The sequence below is a fragment of the Lucilia sericata genome, unplaced genomic scaffold (genome assembly GCF_015586225.1).
Source record: "Lucilia sericata isolate MDLA Ls3-8-SP2 unplaced genomic scaffold, ASM1558622v1 Contig000058F_arrow, whole genome shotgun sequence".
In the NCBI taxonomy this organism is placed as follows: domain Eukaryota; kingdom Metazoa; phylum Arthropoda; class Insecta; order Diptera; family Calliphoridae; genus Lucilia; species Lucilia sericata.
This window is the reverse complement of record NW_023994094.1, coordinates 282060-305462: the sequence shown is the minus strand read 5'-3', so window position 1 is coordinate 305462 and position 23403 is coordinate 282060. Positions and strand designations below refer to the sequence as shown.

The 23403-nt window shown below is 29.5% G+C and overlaps 1 protein-coding gene across 10 annotated transcripts in view; it reads left to right on the top strand.

Annotated features, from left to right (window-relative positions):
* The first annotated feature begins 5718 nt into the window (after positions 1–5718).
* Positions 5719–23403, top strand: part of LOC119616127 — a 66258-nt gene continuing 48573 nt past the window's right edge. For 5 of the 10 annotated variants that reach the window (XM_037972348.1, XM_037972347.1, XM_037972345.1 and 2 more), the window contains exon 1: positions 5721–5982. In XM_037972348.1, the coding sequence (XP_037828276.1) occupies positions 5912–5982 (71 nt within the window). In that variant the 5' untranslated portion in view covers positions 5721–5911. Of the gene's footprint in view, positions 5983–23403 lie in introns of all 10 variants that reach the window. The other 5 variants (XM_037972346.1, XM_037972344.1, XM_037972343.1 and 2 more) reach the window with 2 other exon arrangements.

Here is a 23403-nt window from a genome sequence, read left to right as displayed (position 1 = left end):
ACAACATTTTGAGTGTAAAATAAAATTATGATCATGGTTTATTTACTTTTTTTAATAAAGTATTTGAACATGAACATAAAGTTAGAGTTAGACTACTGCCAAAAAATAAGTTAAAAATGTTATTTCAAACTTTAATTATTTAATAATAAGGATATAGAGAATGTTGTTAATATTTGTTAAAACTTAATAGCTTTTTCACTTAAATAAAATAAAGACAGAATTTTTATAAATTAAGATAAAAGTTAAATTTTTAAAAAGTTTCCCACTCTATTAGGCAGCAGTCTAATAAACATTTATGCTTATAATATATTTTATAACATTTATGTAAAAAAAAATCTTATATACAAATTTATATACCATGACAGAAAAAAAATGGAAAAACGAAAGTCATTCAGTATATTTTATATACTTTCATTTCATATGTATGTATGTTTGCGTGTATAGCTTTGTGTTTTACTCTTACATATAAAATATTATGGATGTATGCCAATGTTCTTGTATCTCTACATAAGTACATACATATGTATGTACATAAATATGTATAAGTTTTTATACATACAAACACTTGTACTTGTATACTCACTTGTACTTTGTCCTTTTAGCACCTTTTATTCTCTCTGTACATATGTCTGTAGTAGTGTTACATCCTTATTTTTGCATTTGTGTGTGTGTGCTGGACCAGATTTTTTTTTTTCGACTAAAGTCAATATTAGTTTATTTTATAAAAAACATGCGTTCTTTTGTGAAAAAACTTTTAAATTTGAAAATTTGTTAAACAAATATTTAAGAATGTATTATTGAAACAGGAGTTTATTTAAACAGGATTTTCTATTTTATATCAAATACATATCCAACTCCAGCACTTAAGTGGCTATTACTGCTTGGTAAATGCTTAATAAAAATGTGAAAAGTGCAATAATTAATCGATTTCTGTCTCGAATTTTAATTTTTTAATCGCCTTAAAAATTTCCAATCGTAAACCTTAGATCCTTAGAAACAAAATTAGACTCATCTAAGATAATATTATCTTTTATGGAACGGCCTAATAAACAAATTTTGCTGGTAAATCATCCAAAAAGCGTTAAAAATATTAAAAAGCAGCAAGGTTTGGAGATCTACTGATGAGAAAATATAAACATTTTATACCATTGAAAACCTAAAGACTTAAGGATTAATATTTGATAGATTAATAGTATATTGGAACTAAGGTGCGAACACCATTAACAAAAAACTGTAAAAATCTTAATAAAGAGATGCGAAAAGACAACTAACTATACAATTATATAATATGCTTCAATAAAACAGAATTAGTTTCTTTAAACACCTCTAACGGAGTAACTGATTGCTCATACGAGCAAATATAAACTTCATTTTAAAAGCTTGACAAACCAGATTACACTTTCAGTTTTAATAAAGAAACCTCCAACTCCTCTAACGTATACATTATGCGTTTTAAATTTATGAGCTAAACCAAAAAATTTAATTAAATTACTTATGCAAATTGCCAACAGGCGTATGAGTGTTAAAAAATTACGTATACGTTAAGGGGGGAGGGTTTATAAATTGTTCATAAATTTACATTTTAGGTGGAATTTTAAAATAAAACTTACGTCAAATAGCATTAAAAATATTCATATATGTATGCACATAAAAAAATCACTAAATATACATTACTTTTACACTAATATGTAAGTGAAAATATATATAAAGGAATAACAATGAGCAAAAGCTAAAACACACACACGCAAACACTTATAAACATCAAATTAAAGAAGAAAACCACCCACATTCGCTCTCACTACTCACCGTTAGGCATGAGTTATAAACAAATCAAACAAACAAACAAACGTGTTCGTAGTTCTATTTGATTTGTTCTAAAACTTTGTTTCCTGATTTTTTCAACATTTTGCCAGGCTCTTCTTGTCTTCTCTTGTATACATAATACTTGCTCTTGGTAAAATAAGAAAACACATGAAAAAACATACTTACACTTGCACACATTTCAATATTTAACCAGAACTCATTCACTAGCATTTACAATTTACTCACTCTTGCTCTCTTTTTTAGCATAAACACTTGAAATGTATGTTTGTGTGGATGTGATGAATGTATGTATGTATGTGTGTGTATGTGCGTATGTTTCATTAAAAGCTTTCTCTAGCTTTTGTTTGTTGGTAATGCTGTAAATCCTGTTATCCTTTACCTTAGGCAATGACAAACAAATTATAAATTAAGATTAAACTAACAAAAAAGAAAACCTACATATTTACAAATGTACCTGACACATATGTACATACTAACAAATATTATTTATATACTAAATTTAAATATGTAGCAGTAACATTTGTTTACATACACACCAAAGAAGAAATATTCAATGCAAACAAATCAACCAAAAAAAACAACAAATAAAAAACAAACAATCATAATTAGTAGAGTCAATATATAAAATGCTAGTGCACCCTGGGTAATTCGCTACTTAAACCGAAATTAAGACTAAAGACTAGAGTATGGACAAAAGTAAAGACTAGACCATAGACTAAACTACAGACTAGACCATAGACTAACTATAGAGTAGACTATAGACTATAGAGTAGACTATAGACCAGACTATAGACTAGACTATAGACTAGACTATAGACTACACTATAGACTAGACTATAGACTACACTATAGACTAGACTATAGACTAGACTATAGACTAGACTATAGACTAGACTATAGACTAGACTATAGACTAGACTATAGACTAGACTATAGACTAGACTATAGACTAGACTATAGACTAGACTATAGACTAGACTATAGACTAGACTATAGACTAGACTATAGACTAGACTATAGACTAGACTATAGACTAGACTATAGACTAGACTATAGACTAGACTATAGACTAGACTATAGACTAGACAATAGACTAGACTATAGACCAGACTATAGACTAGACTATAGACTAGACTATAGACTACACTATAGACTAGACTATAGACTAGACTATAGACTAGACTATAGACTAGACAATAGACTAGACTATAGACTAGACTATAGACTAGACTATAGACTAGACTATAAACTATAGACTAGACTATAGACTAGACTATAGACTAGACTATAGACTAGACTATAGACTAGACTATAGACTAGACTATAGACTAGACTATAGACTAGACTATAGACTAGACTATAGACTAGACTATAGACTAGACTATAGACTAGACTATAGACTAGACTAGAGACTAGACTATAGACTAGACTATAGACTAGACTATAGACTAGACTATAGACTAGACTATAGACTAGACTATAGACTAGACTATAGACTAGACTATAGACTAGACTATAGACTAGACTATAGACTAGACTATAGACTAGACTATAGACTAGACTATAGACTAGACTATAGACTAGACTATAGACTAGACTATAGACTAGACTATAGACTAGACTATAGACTAGACTATAGACTAGACTATAGACTAGACTATAGACTAGACTATAGACTAGACTATAGACTAGACTATAGACTAGACTATAGACTAGACTATAGACTAGACTATAGACTAGACTATAGACTAGACTATAGACTAGACTATAGACTAGACTATAGACTAGACTATAGACTAGACTATAGACTAGACTATAGACTAGACTATAGACTAGACTATAGACTAGACTATAGACTAGACTATAGACTAGACTAGAGACTAGACTAGACTAGACTATAGACTAGACTATAGACTAGACTATAGACTAGACTATAGACTAGACTATAGACTAGACTATAGACTAGACTAGAGACTAGACTATAGACTAGACTATAGACTAGACTATAGACTAGACTATAGACTAGACTATAGACTAGACTATAGACTAGACTATAGACTAGACTATAGACTAGACTATAGACTAGACTATAGACTAGACTATAGACTAGACTATAGACTAGACTATAGACTAGACTATAGACTAGACTATAGACTAGACTATAGACTAGACTATAGACTAGACTATAGACTAGACTATAGACTAGACTATAGACTAGACTATAGACTAGACTATAGACTAGACTATAGACTAGACTATAGACTAGACTATAGACTAGACTATAGACTAGACTATAGACTAGACTATAGACTAGACTATAGACTAGACTATAGACTAGACTATAGACTAGACTATAGACTAGACTATAGACTAGACTATAGACTAGACTATAGACTAGACTATAGACTAGACTATAGACTAGACTATAGACTAGACTATAGACTAGACTATAGACTAGACTATAGACTAGACTATAGACTAGACTATAGACTAGACTATAGACTAGACTATAGACTAGACTATAGACTAGACTATAGACTAGACTATAGACTAGACTATAGACTAGACTATAGACTAGACTATAGACTAGACTATAGACTAGACTATAGACTAGACTATAGACTAGACTATAGACTAGACTATAGACTAGACTATAGACTAGACTATAGACTAGACTATAGACTAGACTATAGACTAGACTATAGACTAGACTATAGACTAGACTATAGACTAGACTATAGACTAGACTATAGACTAGACTATAGACTAGACTATAGACTAGACTATAGACTAGACTATAGACTAGACTATAGACTAGACTATAGACTAGACTATAGACTAGACTAGAGACTAGACTATAGACCAGACTATAGTCTAGACTATAAACTAGACTAGAGACTAGACTATAGACCAGACTATAGCCTAGACTATAGACTAGACTATAGTCTAGACTATAGACTAGACTATAGACTAGACTATAGACTAGACTATAGACTAGACTATAGACTAGACTGTAGACTATACTATAGACTAGACTATAGAATAGACTATACCAGACTATAGACTAGACTAATAGACTAGACTATAGACTAGACTATAGACTAGACTAGAGACTAGACTAGAGACTAGACTATAGACCAGAATATAGACTAGACTATAGACTAGACTATAGACTAGACTATAGACTAGACTATAGACTAGACTATAGACTAGACTATAGACTAGACTATAGACTAGACTATAGACTAGACTATAGACTAGACTATAGGCTAGACTAAACGCTAGACTATAGGCTAGCCTCTAGACTAGACTATGGACTAATAAACAAAATAAACATCTACCTATTCAACAGTTTATCTTTGAAAAAATATATAAAATCTTAAAATTGAATCATTCAGTGCTTTGCTATTAAAAAATATGTTACATAATTTTTCATATATACAAACATAAACACATACAAACAACAATACAAAAACAATATTGAAAATTATAATAATTTAGTTAAAATCCCATCTTGTGCCCACCTAAAAATAAAAATGAACTTTAAAAAATAAATACCAAAAAACTGAATTTAAATAAGAAAAACAGCTAAACAAAAGAACACAACACAAAATAATCGAAAGCAATATAATTTAAAACAATATCAATAAAATATTTTCAAAACTTAACAGGAAAAAAATTAAATAAATATAAAAACAAATAATTTAATTACTTAATGATTTTCAAAAGCTTGAAAAAAATGCTGTTAAATTTAATTACTCGTTAAAAACGTTCATAAATAATAATATTTTAAAAAAATTTAAAATGAAAAAATACTTAAATGTTAATTGATTTTTAAACAAAAAAGTTGCGTTTTTTTGTTACTTCTACGTTTGTTCTGATTTTCTTTGTGTTTTTTTTTTGTGTGGACTAAACAAAACATTTTTCGCTTTTTGAAAAAATTTAAACAAAAGAAATATAATAAATATGTTTATTTATTACAACAACAATAATTATAATAATATTATTAATAATAATTATATGAAAAACATTGTGCTGTCATAGCGGAAGGAGCGTAAATGTTTTTTAAATTTAACGTCAGAGTAAAATGCACGTTAAACCAACCACCCAACGAAGAGTAAGTGGACCTGGAGCATTTGGAACATACACCGACCAATGGTATGTAGAAGAACATTTCGAACATAATAAAAACATTATTATTAACATTGTTACATTTAAATGTTGTTTTTTATACATATAAAAACTTAAGCATATATTTATATTATTAATTTGTTTTTTTTTTTAATTTATTCATTTTTGTAAAAAAAAAACACCAACAACTCTTTCAAATTATTATAACATGATCTGGGATAAAAGTACAAAAAGTTTTAATTCGAATTAATCAGAAAGGTCTGAAGAAATATTTGATTTCTGTATTTCATACTTTCAAAAACAGACAATATACCAGACTATGAACCAGATCATAGGCTAGACTTTAGACTATAGACCAGACTTAACTATAGAACAGAATAGACTATAGACTGGACTATAGACTAGACAAGACTATAGATTAGACAAGACTATAGACTAGACAAGACTATAGACTAGACTATACACTGTAGACTATAGACTATAAACTATAGACTACAGACTATAGACTAGACTATAGACTAGAATACAGACTAGACTATAGACTAGACTATAGACTAGACTATAGACTAGGCTATAGACTAGACTATAGACTAGACTATAGAGTAGACCATAGACTAGGCTATAGACTAGACTATAGACTAGACTACAGAGTAGACCATAGACTAGGCTATAGACTAGACTATAGACTAGACTATAGACTAGACTATAGACTAGACTATAGACTAAACAATAGACTAAACTATAGACTAAACTATAGTCTAGACTATAGACTAGACTATAGACTAGACTACAGACTAGACTATAGACTAGACTATAGACTAGACTATAGACTAGACTATAGACTAGACTATAGACTAGACTATAGACTAGACTATAGACTAGACTATAGACTAGACTATAGACTAGACTATAGACTAGACTATAGACTAGACTATAGACTAGACTATAGACTAGACTATAGACTAGACTATAGACTAGACTATAGACTAGACTATAGACTAGACTATAGACTAGACTATAGACACTAGACTATAGACTAGACTATAGACTAGACTATAGACTAGACTATAGACTAGACTATAGACTAGACTATAGACTAGACTATAGACTAGACTATAGACTAGACTATAGACTAGACTATAGACTAGACTATAGACTAGACTAGACTAGACTATAGACTAGACTATAGACTAGACTATAGACTAGACTATAGACTAGACTATAGACTAGACTATAGACTAGACTATAGACTAGACTATAGACTAGACTATAGACTAGACTATAGACTAGACTATAGACTAGACTATAGACTAGACTATAGACTAGACTATACTAGACTATAGACTAGACTATAGACTAGACTATAGACTAGACTATAGACTAGACTATAGACTAGACTATAGACTAGACTATAGACTAGACTATAGACTAGACTATAGACTAGACTATAGACTAGACTATAGACTAGACTATAGACTAGACTATAGACTAGACTATAGACTAGACTATAGACTAGACTATAGACTAGACTATAGACTAGACTATAGACTAGACTATAGACTAGACTATAGACTAGACTATAGACTAGACTATAGACTAGACTATAGACTAGACTATAGACTAGACTATAGACTAGACTATAGACTAGACTATAGACTAGACTATAGACTAGACTATAGACTAGACTATAGACTAGACTATAGACTAGACTATAGACTAGACTATAGACTAGACTATAGACTAGACTATAGACTAGAATATAGACTAGACTATAGACTAGACTATAGACTAGAATATAGACTAGACTATAGACTAGACTATAGACTAGACTATAACTAGACTATAGACTAGACTATAGACTAGACTATAGACTAGACTATAGACTAGACTATAGACTAGACTATAGACTAGACTATAGACTAGACTATAGACTAGACTATAGACTAGACTAATAGACTAGACTATAGACTAGACGATAGACTAGACTATAGACTAGACTATAGACGAGAACTATAGACTAGACTATAGACTAGACTATAGACTAGACTATAGACTAGACTATAGACTAGACTATAGACTAGACTATAGACTAGACTATAGACTAGACATAGACTAGACTATAGACTAGACTAAGACTAGACTATAGACTAGACTATAGACTAGACGATAGACTAGACTATAGACTAGATTAAAACTAGACTATTGAACTAGACTATAGAGCACATAACACTAGACTATATACTAAACTATGGACTAGACTATGGACTAGACTATGGACTAGACTATGGACCATACTATGGACTAGACTATATACTAGACTACAGACTAGAGTATAGACTAGACTATAGACTAGACTATAGACTACACTATAGACTACGCTATAAACTACACCATAGACTAGACTATAGACTAGACTATAGACTAGACTATATACTAGACTAGACTAGGCTATAGACTAGACTATAGACTAGACTATAGTCTAGTCTATAGACTATAGACTAGACTATAGACTAGACTATAGACTAGACTATAGACTAGACTATAGACTAGACTATAGACTAGACTATAGACTAGACTATAGACTAGACTATAGACTATACTATAGACTAGACTATAGACTAGACTATAGACTAGACTATAGACTAGACTATAGACTAGATTATAGACTAGACTATAGACTAGACTATAGACTAGACTATAGACTAGTCTAGAGACTAGACTATAAATTAGACTATAGACTAGACTATAGATTAGACTATAGATTAAACTATAGACTAGACTATATACTAGACTACAGACTGGTGTTTGGTGTTTTTTTAATTAACTACAAATTAACATAATTATTATTTGTTTTGTTTTAATTTAAACGCAATAAAATCCCCCTTTATAAATTTTATGTTGCTACTTTTTTAAAAATTTCTTGTTCTTTTTAATTTTCTTATTAAGTTTTTGATGGATTTATGTTGTTGTAAGGTTGTTTAATTGTTATAAAACAAACAAAAAAAAAAAAAAAAAAAAAAACAAAATAATAAATACAAAAAAAATTAAATAAATGTTATATTGTTGTTGTTTAACTCAATACCTTAATAGTTATTTTTTTTAATAAATAATAATTTTATTTTTTACTTTATTTGTTTAAAAAACATTACTTGTTATAGTTGAATTAGTATATTTTAGGTGGTAATTTAATAAAATTATAAAAACGTAAAAAAAGAAGAAAAAACTAAATTAAAACTAATAAAAAGAAAATTGTAACACATGTTGTAAAAGATCTACAAAAAACAATTGATTAAAAAAATGTTATTATGTCAAAATGTCGTAGAAAAAAGAAAATGAAAAGGAAACAGTAACTACCGAGTTGTTTTAGCCAATTCCAACTACTACAAATGTTAAATGGCCTCAGTGCCTTACTAAACCCTCCACCTCCCTTTACATATAGTATTTATTAACCCTCAGGGAGCTTTACACAAATATTTTATTTAACACATTTTTGTGTTTTTAAAATATTTAATATAAATATATCACAGGAAATGTATTTTTAGCCATAAGTTGTGTAATGGAGTTAGTTAGTTTTTTAATATTTAATAATGTTAGACATACAAAATACATATTTATATTTATTTAAGTATTTTTTACTCCAACACCTGTTATTATTTAAATGTAATAGATTTTATAGAAAAAATACAATTACAAAAAGAATGTTTTATAGTTTTAGATGAAAAATTAAAAGGGAATTATTTTTATTTAATTTAGAAAACTATTATATCCACAAGTCTCCACGAGTTTATTTATTAAGAGATTTTTACACTTTTGAAAAGTACACATAATTTCCTATACTAGATATAGAGATATAAAATGTTCAATATTTCCTTTCTACGTATCAATATCACAACTTTGTTGATTATTGTCCACATAACGCTAAGGCGGTACTCGGTAGTACGGTTTTAAAAAATATGTGTATGAAAAAAATGCAAAATGTTTAAAACTTTCTTTGAGTTGGCAACAGACTACAGACTTGAATAGATGTAGAATGGAACTACAGACAGGACTGGACTGGACTATATAATCGAATTCAGACTAGTCTAACTATAGACTAGACTATAGACTATACTATAGACCAGACTATAGACTATAACTATAGACCCGAGACTATAGGACTAGACTAAAAAAATTAGACTAGACCTATAGACTAGACTATAGACTAGACTAGAGACTAGACTAATAGACTAGACTATAGACTAGACTATAGACTAGACTATAGACTAGACTATAGACTAGACTATAGACTAGACTATAGACTAGACTATAGACTAGACTATAGACTAGACTATAGACTAGACTATAGACTAGACTATAGACTAGACTATAGACTAGACTATAGACTAGACTAGACTATACTAGACTAGACTATAGACTAGACTATAGACTAGACTATAGACTAGACTATAGACTAGACTATAGACTAGACTATAGACTAGACTATAGACTAGACTATAGACTAGACTATAGACTAGACTATAGACTAGACTATAGACTAGACTATAGACTAGACTATAGACTAGACTATAGACTAGACTATAGACTAGACTATAGACTAGACTAGACTAGACTATAGACTAGACTATAGACTAGACTAGACTATAGACTAGACTAGAAGACTATAGACTAGACTATAGACTAGACTATAGACTAGACTATAGACTAGACTATAGACTAGACTATAGACTAGACTATAGACTAGACTATAGACTAGACTATAGACTAGACTATAGACTAGACTATAGACTAGACTATAGACTAGACTATAGACTAGACTATAGACTAGACTATAGACTAGACTATAGACTAGACTATAGACTAGACTATAGACTAGACTATAGACTAGACTATAGACTAGACTATAGACTAGACTATAGACTAGACTATAGACTAGACTATAGACTAGACTATAGACTAGACTATAGACTAGACTATAGACTAGACTATAGACTAGACTATAGACTAGACTATAGACTAGACTATAGACTAGACTATAGACTAGACTATAGACTAGACTATAGACTAGACTATAGACTAGACTATAGACTAGACTATAGACTAGACTATAGACTAGACTATAGACTAGACTATAGACTAGACTATAGACTAGACTTAGTCTATAGACTAGACTATAGACTAGACTATAGACTAGACTATAGACTAGGCTATAGACTAGACTATAGACTAGACTATAGACTAGACTTAGTCTATAGACTAGACTATAGACTAGACTAGACTAGACTATAGACTAGACTATAGACTAGACTATAGACTAGACTATAGACTAGACTATAGACTAGACTATAGACTAGACTATAGACTAGACTATAGACTAGACTATAGACTAGACTATAGACTAGACTATAGACTAGACTAGACTAGACTATAGACTAGACTATAGACTAGACTATAGACTAGACTATAGACTAGACTATAGACTAGACTATAGACTAGACTATAGACTAGACTAGACTAGACTATAGACTAGACTATAGACTAGACTATAGACTAGACTATAGACTAGACTATAGACTAGACTATAGACTAGACTATAGACTAGACTATAGACTAGACTATAGACTAGACTATAGACTAGACTATAGACTAGACTATAGACTAGACTATAGACTAGACTATAGACTAGACTATAGACTAGACTATAGACTAGACTATAGACTAGACTATAGACTAGACTATAGACTAGACTATAGACTAGACTATAGACTAGACTATAGACTAGACTATAGACTAGACTATAGACTAGACTATAGACTAGACTATAGACTAGACTATAGACTAGACTAGACTAGACTAGACTAGACTATAGACTAGACTATAGACTAGACTATAGACTATAGACTAGACTATAGACTAGACTATAGACTAGACTATAGACTAGACTATAGACTAGACTATAGACTAGACTATAGACTAGACTATAGACTAGACTATAGACTAGACTATAGACTAGACTATAGACTAGACTATAGACTAGACTATAGACTAGACTATAGACTAGACTATAGACTAGACTAGACTATAGACTAGACTATAGACTAGACTATAGACTAGACTATAGACTAGACTATAGACTAGACTATAGACTAGACTATAGACTAGACTATAGACTAGACTATAGACTAGACTATAGACTAGACTATAGACTAGACTATAGACTAGACTATAGACTAGACTATAGACTAGACTATAGACTAGACTATAGACTAGACTATAGACTAGACTATAGACTAGACTATAGACTAGACTATAGACTAGACTATAGACTAGACTATAGACTAGACTATAGACTAGACTATAGACTAGACTATAGACTAGACTATAGACTAGACTATAGACTAGACTATAGACTAGACTATAGACTAGACTATAGACTAGACTATAGACTAGACTATAGACTAGACTATAGACTAGACTATAGACTAGACTATAGACTAGACTATAGACTAGACTATAGACTAGACTATAGACTAGACTATAGACTAGGACTATAGACTAGACTATAGACTAGACTATAGACTAGACTATAGACTAGACTATAGACTAGACTATAGACTAGGCTATAGACTAGGCTATAGACTAGACTATAGACTAGACTATAGACTAGACTATAGACTAGACTATAGACTAGACTATAGACTAGACTATAGACTAGACTATAGACTAGACTATAGACTAGACTATAGACTAGACTATAGACTAGACTATAGACTAGACTATAGACTAGACTATAGACTAGACTATAGACTAGACTATAGACTAGACTATAGACTAGATTATAGACTAGACTATAGACTAGACTATAGACTAGGCTATAGACTAGACTATAGACTAGACTATAGACTAGACTATAGACTAGACTATAGACTAGACTATAGACTACTATAGACTAGGCTATAGACTAGGCTATAGACTAGACTATAGACTAGACTATAGACTAGACTATAGACTAGACTATAGACTAGACTATAGACTAGACTATAGACTAGACTATAGACTAGACTATAGACTAGACTATAGACTAGACTATAGACTAGACGATAGACTAGACTATAGACTAGACTATAGACTAGACTATAGACTAGACGATAGACTAGACTATAGACTAGACTATAGACTAGAATATAGACTAGAGTATAGACTAGACTATAGAGTAGAGGATTGACTAGACTTTATCTTTACAGATTTTGATTAGAATATTACTAATATTTTGCAAAAAAGTGTTTTCTAAAAAGTTGTGTAATAAAAAAATTTCGATTTAGATATATTCTAGTAATTTATATTTATATGTATTAATATTAGGTATTTCATAACTATTAGCTGATAATCTATAGGAACTAATTTACCAAAATAACTATTAATAAATATGTAGTTTTAATAGCTAATTAGTTACAAATACATATATTATTGAAAGTTGATATGATGAAAATAAATAAATTATGTCCTTCTAACAAGACCAATAGTCCAAAAAAAAAAAATCAAATATTAATTGGCTAAAACAACTCCATAACTACAAACAAGGTATTAATTACTTGTGTGTGTGTATGTGCTAGGCATTCAAACAATTGTTTGAATGTAAATGGTATCTCGTTAGACTATACAACACCACTAATCCCTTGATTTTTATTATTAGTATACGTATTTTTTATTTATTTTATTATTTTTTGTTTTAAGTTCTTTTTAATTTGGCTTAAGAAAATTAGTTAAGAAAATCCACACAACCTAAAGAATAATATATGGAAAATATAGCATTTTAGTTATAATTAATTATTTGCTGCTATTAAATATTTGTTGCTATAAACCTAACAGTCAATTTTCATAAATGTTCCTTCCTAGTCCTTAGCTGTGTGGCGCTATCGCTGTGTTACTCACTTTAGCCATAAATTGTTATTGATTTTAAAGCAAATTGTCAAACAGCAAATTATCTTAAATCCCTTATAATCACCAACCCTCTCTCTTTCTCTCTCTCTAACTAATTTGTCTCAAACATTTTCCTGCTAAAGCTGTCAAATTTTAGGCCATTTTTTATTCAATTTTTTTATTATTATTTTATGTTTCACTGTCTACTTTTTTGATTACTTGTTTTTCCCATTTAATAATTTAAATTTCAAATATTTATTATTTTCACAAAATATTTTATAAAAAATAATTTAATTTGTTTTACAGAATAAAAATAAAAGAGACAAAAATATAAATAAAATAAAAAAGACAAGCAAAAACACACTTGAACAAGCAAATGCAAAAACAAAATCCAAAATAATATAAAAAAAGAGCAAAGAAAAAAAATATAAATAATTTAAAGAAAAACCAAAAAAATAAAAAAGAAATAGTTGATTGTGTTGATTGATTGAATGATTGATTGTGCAACTCAAAAAGCGTGCATTTTTGTAAATGATGGAACTGAAGTTATTGACCTCAACAGCGAAGGTACTAACGCTAAAATAGTTGTACTTTAACTTTGATTTTTATCCTACTCTTCTACCATTTTTTTAATATTTTATAATAAATTAACAAAAAAAATGCAATTAATTAAAATTAAAACCCTCCTCCCTTTAACAAATTCCCCCCTTTTTTAAACTAAATAACTTAAATAAACAAACAAAATACTTAAATTAATGTAAGGTCATTAGTAAAAAACTTTTTTTTAACTGCAACACCTGTGTATGCTTCTTCTATCCATTTTTAAACTTATCATTAATTATTTATATTTAATTTTATTAATTAATTTCTTTTTCTTTTATTTACAAATTGTATTTTCTAACTTTTACTTCTCTCTAAATCTATAAACAACTTAACTACAACTATTTAATTAAAGTAATTAATCTCTCAAATCTATTACAACAATTTTAACAACAATTATTAAATTTAATTGAACTAAATAAAAAAAGTATTCAAAACCAACAAATAAATATGTTATTGTTTTGCTACACCACCTAAAAAAACTAAACTAAATATTTATTACTATTTCAATTAAACTTTTTAAAAACTTTTTTTTAGTTTTATTTAAAAATTTAAAAGTTTTCTATTTTTATTAAAAGTTCTTCAACTGTTTGTGTCGTAAATTGTTATTAAATTTTTGTTCAAAAATAATTAAAAACTTTTGCAAATTATATAGAAAACTTAAATTGTGTCTCCTAAAGTCTGAAGAGGGTTAAATTTGAATTTTAACCCTCTTAATTTTGTAAATATATAATTTAATCCATATTTGCAGCAGCAGTCTCTATATTAATCCCTATATCGAATGCTTTAATGGGTTAATAAAACGTTAAACAAAAGCTGACATAACGTAACTAATATGTTTCTCTAAACTGATTGAATTAAGTCAATTATTGACACATTATATGGGAGAAAACTGTTGCCATTCTTTGCCTCATTAGTTGATATTCACTTCAAGACCGATTTGTTTAAAATCTTATCGCATGAGTTTTACAATCGGAATCAAATTTCAATATCAAATGTGTTTTGAATTCCGATAATGTTATCACATGATAAATCGTAAAGGAATGCGAGAATTTAGATTAGAATTGTAGCAAAGATTGCAACCCGATCTTTTATGCAGCCAGTTAGGTCACCATAACGGGTTAAGGTCACGCATTGTTTCTACGACATTTGTATCTTCGCTCCGGAACGACCCGAGTCTTACTCGGCCAAAGATTGTCAACTTAGCGACAGCTGTAGCAACCGAACAACAAGAAATTCATGAAAATAGCAGACTTAATAGGTGAGAGGTTCGTGATGTTCTTTGTAAGGCCGCGCCCAAAGATTTTGTTCTGCGAGACCCAATTACGCAGTATATGTCGCAGGTCACGTTTAGCGATTTTCCCTTTGATAACATTATAAAACGTTCTGTTTGTCTGTTATGGCTATCCAGTGGTGAACATGTTTGGATTTAACCCACGAGTAACACCTTTCCCTACCTTAACCTTGTGAAATACCAAAGAAAGGTTGGGAATGGAAGTCTAGAAATTAGGACCACAAATGCCCAAGTCAGTTTCACCATTTATTTCAAAACTGAACAGATCTCTGTTAGGTATAATGACCTCAAAGCAAAAGTTGGTGACCCACAGACATCTACTTGAATATATTAGCCATTTATAAATGATCTGACCTTCCAGGTCACCAGTTTAAAAACTGTCAATTCTCGGTAGGCGAATTCCAGATTTGCAAGCTTCATTATGGAGGCTGAAAAGAGACCATAAAGCCTGAGTTGTAATCTGTTCTATGATATTCAAAGTGCAGAAGATTATTTTCCATTTTAAACCTCCGACTAGAAGTAGTCTATCCACAAATCTTTTTGGGGTTTTAAACCTCATGTATAATAGTCTACCTACTTAACTTTTGATATCTTTTCCTAATAAGTTCATATCAAAACGGTTTGAACCATTTTGCGATCAATTCCTTAAATCATTCCTTCCGGTATTCGGCAGAACGTTTTCTATATATTTTAATTCGAAAATTTTTATCGGTCCAACATATTTCTACCATTCATTGACCACATAGTCGGGACGTTTAAATGATATATTTTAGGTAAAATGTATTTCCTTTCATTTGGACATTATCGTATATTTTTGGCCTTCTACTCGACCGATTTAATCACATTCCAATTGAATTGGGTTCCAAAAAAGATTTCAGTAAGCTGCAAATCAAGTGCCCTCCAGAATACGGGTTAAAATCTCATGAACTTAGAGTATATATAAGGACCCGTCAGAAAATGACGTTAATGTTCATAACTGACTTAAAAATACCGGTAATGCGATGACATTCGAATGATACAAATGTCATAAGAATCAAAATCTATATAATATTTTACATAGATCGGTCCACTATGGACTATAACAAAGGCAAAATGATTTCTTTTTATCATTTATATTCAATATTACCTTGTTTCCGATGTATCTAAGCAACTTATGGACGAAAAACATATTTTCTAAAAGAGGCTTTATATGGAAGCTAGCGGTAAATATGGACCGATCCCGACAAAATTTTGTGAGATTTATATAATATTTATTTGCGCTGAAATTCATTGCGATTATAGTGTTTATAAGTGAATTTTGGATATTCAAGTCATTTTCTGAAGGGGACTTTGTATGGAAGTTAGGCTAAGCCAGACATCAAGCCTGAATAAAACTTAGTTGTGCCGCTTTTTATCGATATACAGGTATATTTAACATAATTATGAGCTCAAAAGCCCTTTTCGGAGGTTGTATTATATGGGGGACTGGGTGAAATAATGAACCGATTTTAACTATTTTCAATAGGTTTCGTCCAAAAAGAAAACGATTCTAAGCCGATTGGTATACTTAAAGGTATAGGAAGAATATTTTTGTGTATTACAAACATCAGCACAAACCCAATAAAGTGGTGTAGGGTATTAACACTGGAAAGTTCGATCCATAATTGGAATAATAAATCTCACTCTGCGGTTATCATTTAATCATAAGATAAAATAACAGGAACAAATTAATATTTTAACAAAACGAGTTGAAATTTAAAAATAAATTGTGCAATACTGGGATATTATGACAATTTAAACGGAAAGTGTCATTAACATTTTTTTTAAATAAATTATAGCAATTGAAATTTTAAAGCTAATATTTAAACATTTCTGCTAAAAACAGTTGAAGGATTTTTTTATATAATTTTTTCATAATAATAAATTCATACTAATTAATAATTAACAATTTTTATTTTTAGCATGTTTGTAGAAAATTAGATTATTGTTTAATTTTACCTTTATTTTTTGTAGTAAAAATAAATCTTTTACATTTTAGCTTAAAAATTTAAACAAATATTATAATAATAACTATGTATATGAATATTATATGAATGTATTTGGCAACTTAATGGCAATATGTATGTAATTTGTGGCAAACTGTTTTATTATTTATTTATTTTTGCAACACGCAGCTTTCAGGCACTTTCTTTTATGAAAATTTTACCAAGCTGAACCAAATTGAAAAAAAAAACCAAAAGAATATTAGTAATTGCAAACCAACAAATTGGAAAATTATTTAAAACTGTTTATAATTAAAACAAATTTTGTTATTAAAGCTAAATAACAAAATAGTTTAAATTGCTAAATTTAAATAATGAAATGAATGACGGAGCGAGCGACCGAACGACCAACTACCATTCTACCATATAAACTCTTTTGTATGTTAGTGGCTATTAAAAAAATCTGAAAATGATATTGATGTCTGGTTTACTGCTGCTGTGGCGGGGTTTTATTTTACGGTAGTTGATTTGTTGTAGATTTTTTTAATTTTTATGAAAACCACATAATTAACAATTAAAAGGTTGAAGTTTTTTTAATAAAATATGAAGCATGATACGTTTTTAAATAATAATAAAATAAATTTAAAAGTGCATAATTTGGTTTTTTATTTGACATAATTGTAATTATTTTAATTGCGTTTTTATGGATATAGTATGCACGTTACAGTAGGGAGTTTAGGTAGGCTTCTTCAGTTATCACTATGTTAAACTGTTAGATCCCCATCATATAATGTTTAAACCAAAATCGATTTCTACACCCCAAAAGAATCAGTACCCAGACTAGATTTGTGTCAGTTAACTTCCCTCATGTTTAACTTAAACCAGAAATCAAAATTAACCAATTTTCATCATTCTGTTTCAGGGGTCTGAGCTAATCTACACATAGTTATTTCGATTTCCGATATTCAAATACTAAGTTCATAATTAAAATGGTTTTAAACTTTGATCATGGGCAGTGTAACAGACACCGATCACAGACACTTAGACACACAAACGTTTTAATCGGTGTCGTTATCATTCTGTTTCAGGGGTCTGATATGATCTCAACAAAGTTGTTCCTATCTCCGATATTAAAATACTGGATACAAAATCAAAATATTTTCAAGCATTTATCATAAACAGACTAAAAGACCCGAATCAAAAACACGCAGACCCATAAACGTTTATTACTGGGTCGTTATAAGTTTCTAAGACGATCAAGTCATGTCCGTGTATCTGATTGTATTCTTCTATCTGTCTTATGTTATATTCTGGATCCTTTTATCATGAACAGACTTAGAAATCCGGGCATTCAGGCTCACAAACGTTTATTTCCGGGTCGTTATAAATTTCTAAGACGATCTAGTCATGTCCGTGTGTCTGATTGCATACTTTTGTCTGTTGTATGCTATATTCTGAATCCTTTTATTATGAACAGATTTAGAAATCCAGATCAAAGCAACGCAGACCCATAAACGTTTATTTCTCGATCGTTATATGTTTCTCAGACGATTTAGTCATTTCTATTATATTCTGGATCTTTATTTAAGGAGATCTTTCGTCTGTCTGCCTTATGTTATATTCTAGATCCATGTGAGATTTTAAGACGGTCTTCTGACTGTCTTATATTATTTTATTAATCCTATAGGACTTTCGGTCTGTCTTATGTTATATTCTAGATCCCTATACGATTCTAACTCTATATATGATTCTACGACGATGTTATATTCTAAGACGATCTTCTGTCTGTCTTATGATATATTCTGGATCCTTATAAGATTCGAAGACGCTCATCTGTCTCTCATGTTATATTCCAGATCCTTATAAGATTCCAAGACCATAATCTTTTTAATGTTATATTTTAGATTTAAGACGGTCTTCTATGTGTCTGTCTGTTATATTCTGGACCCTTATACGATTCTAAGGCGATCTTCCGTCTATCTGCCTTATGTTATATTCTGGATCCATGTAAAATTTTAAGACTGTCTTCTTTCTGTCTTATGATACATATATTCTAGCACTTTAAACGATTCTAAGACGATTTTCTGTCAGTCTTATGTTATATTCTAAATCTATATACGAATCTAAGACGATTTTCTGCCTGTCTGCCTAATGTTATATTCTAGATCCTTATAAGATTCTAAGACGATCTTCTGTCTGTTTTATGTTATTTTCTGGATTCTGGATATTCTAGATCCTTATAAGATTTTTATGTTATATTCTAGATCTGTCTTTCTGTTTAATTCTGGATCCTTATACGATTCCAAAACGATATTCTTTCTATTTTATATTCTTTATCCATATTTAGATTTAAAACCGATATTCTGCCTGTTTTATATTATATTCTAGATCTTTAAACGATTTTCTGCTTGTCTTATGTTACACATTGGATCCTATTAAGATTCTTAGATGTCTGTCTTATGTTATTTTCTAGATACTTATAAGATTTTAAAATGATCTTTTGTCCGCCTGTATATCTGTCTAATGTCATATAGTGAATCCTTATAAGATTCTAAGGCGATCTTCTTTTTGTTGGATATATACGATTTCAAGATGACCATCTGTTTGTCTTATATCCCGAAGATTCTAAGACGATATTATATCTGTATGTCTCTCTTATGTTATATTCTGGATTCTTTTACGATTCTAAGACTATCTTGCTTACTTCTATATGTATATCTTATGTTATATTATAGATCCTTTTACAATTCTAGGATGATCTGCTGTCTATCCGTCTGTTCAATTCAAGATAGGACCCCAAAAGAAGAAGATTGGGTGTTGAAATTTTTGACAATTATTTTAAAGTTTGTTTTATATTGAAAATGAGTAACATCGGTCCACGATTTCCACTAGACCCCATAAACCCACTAAATCCCTATATTAAAGCAAACCTTACATTGTAAAGTCCCTTAAACAACAAGGGATCCATTTGTATTACTCTAGCGAGACAATCTTCTCTCAAAACATTATCATTATAGAGCAATTCTTAAGTCGTTTTTAACTACTAAACCACAAAAAGTATACGACTCTTTTTATATCGTTTTAATAATGAACCTGTTATTGTAATTGCAATTGATTATAACTTATATATTAATATAAAAAACTGCCCAACATCAAGTACGGGGTAGAATTAAAAAAATATTAAGAAAAATAAACACTCGTATATTTCACATCATTTTCAATTCAAAGTAATCGGTCATTGTCATTGATCATATACTTGATTAAGAGATATTGACCTTGACTTGCTAATACCGATTTATTTAACCGTATATACAACGACAATGATTATAAAGAATATATATTCTTTTTTTGTATATTTATACACTTGTATAACAATAAATGAATAAAAAAAAAAACAGAACACATATTTTAATTGAACCAAATCTATATAAAACTAACGAATACAACTACAGCAGCAAAATATTTTCAAGATCAGTTCATTAGTATTTGAAAGTATGTAGCAAGTAAGTAAGTAGCTCTTCATCCGTACAATATCAACAACCAATTTGTTGGGATAGATCTTAGATGAAGATATACAAAGTATGACTAAAAAAAAACAAACAATAAAAAACACTACTATTTTACTGATCATTTCCCGTCTATACTCTACTCTACACATCTCTATTAAGAATTTTGCTTTATTAATTCACAGTAGCAACAACAACAACAACAGCAAAAACAATATCAATTAATTGGTCCACGACAAAAGGAAGAAATAAAAAAAAAAGAATTGTTCATATAAAAAGTGAATTGTATTTTATTTTATTTATTTCTTTGGCTTTTTGTTTGTATTTTCAAACATAAACATTTAATGAATTTGTTTAACTTTAGACAAAATACTTGCAGGCCGGTTCAGTTCAGTTCAGTCGAGTTGGATGGCTGGTGGTTGATCAGTCACAAATAATATTACGTCACAATTTCTTAAATCACATGCACTTGTAGATATACAAGTTGGCGATCTTGCTCTCTCTATAGACTGGTATTATTGTATGGCTGACTCCGACTATCAGGTTAAAATATTTTGCATACAGAAACATTCCATAAAGAAATCTACAGTGGAAACTTTTATAATCTCACGATATACATATATATGTAAAGGAACTTATTTGTATTTAAATAACAAATTTTCGAATTTTGTTCTTTTTTTACTAGTTGTTGCTGTAAAGTTGAATTGTATTTGTCTTAGTCTTGTAGCTTATCGCCGGGTACACCTCGATATGTTTGGTTGCAAATATATATATACCTCAATGTACTCGTGTCTGTTATTAATGTTTTTTTTTGTGGATTTTGTTTATAGAATAAAGAATTGACCTATAAACTTTTTTTTCCTCTTGATACACAAACAATTTCATTAACTGATCAATGGAATTGATAAAAAAAATAGTGGACACATTTTATTAATTTATATTATAATCGATACTTTGAATAAGTGGGTGCATACGGTATTGAGACTTTTCCAAACCATAATAAAATTGTAATATATTTTCGTATCAGACAGAGAATTCCTTTAAAGAGAAGGGATTGATTAATACTGCTGCTAGGGGGATTGGATCGATTGACATCTTTTAAGCATTAGATGTCAGATCTCTAAAATAAAAATAAACTGGTTTCTAGTTCTTTGGATATTAATTAATGATAATCACAAAATTGCAATTTCTAAAAAGTTAATCCGTTAATGATATAAGTACCTAGAGAGGAGATGTTGGCATTTTGAATCTCTCCGGAGATGGGTCCAGAGTTCGGAAAAACCTCTGAAAAAGTTATAGACTTTTCAAGTTCAAAAATAGCAATATTTCTACTTTTTTCCAAAAATTACTTTCATTCTTTTAAAATATCTAAGAGTTTTCCAGGAAAATACTTAAAGTACTTATACTTTTCGAAAAGCTCAATACACAACAAACGTTTCAAATGAAAAAAATTTAAATTTGTATTACCAAAGTGACCAGTTGCATCCAAAATATAAATATTTTTTTAGATTCAGACATTTACAAAAAATTCATCCACAAGTTTCTGATTTATTAGGAGATTTTTACATTATTGGAAAATAAACACAATTTCCTACAGTTTGATATATAAAATGTTTAATTTACGGTTTTCAATGAGTCTAAAAAATTGCTTCAAATTTAATAATAATTTCATTAAATTTGCAGTTTTTAATATATTTTCGAAAACTGCATTACCAAATACTGCATTATCATAAACACATTAACACAGGCCAACCAATTTTTAAGCCAGAGACCAGAGAACACTAAGTATTTCTAACGATTAAGCAGTGTTGAGTCTCAGAATTTATCCAACACTTCACATTTTCCAGATATCGTGAAGTTAGAAACCCCCTTTATGGCCATGTTGAGATAAAACAGCGCGGAGACACCTTTTGTATAAAAGTCCAATCAAATAACCAACTCAACAGATGATTTCATTAAATTTTCAGTTTTTATTTAATATATTTCCAAAATTTGTACTACCGACTACTGCATTATCATAAAGACAATAACGCAAACCAAGAAATTTTTAACTTAGAGATCTAGGATATACTTTTCTAAAAGATTAAGCAGCGCTATGTCCGAATCGTTCCTTTGAATTTATCCATCACACCACATTTTCCAGATATCGTGTCATGAATTTTGAAAAAAA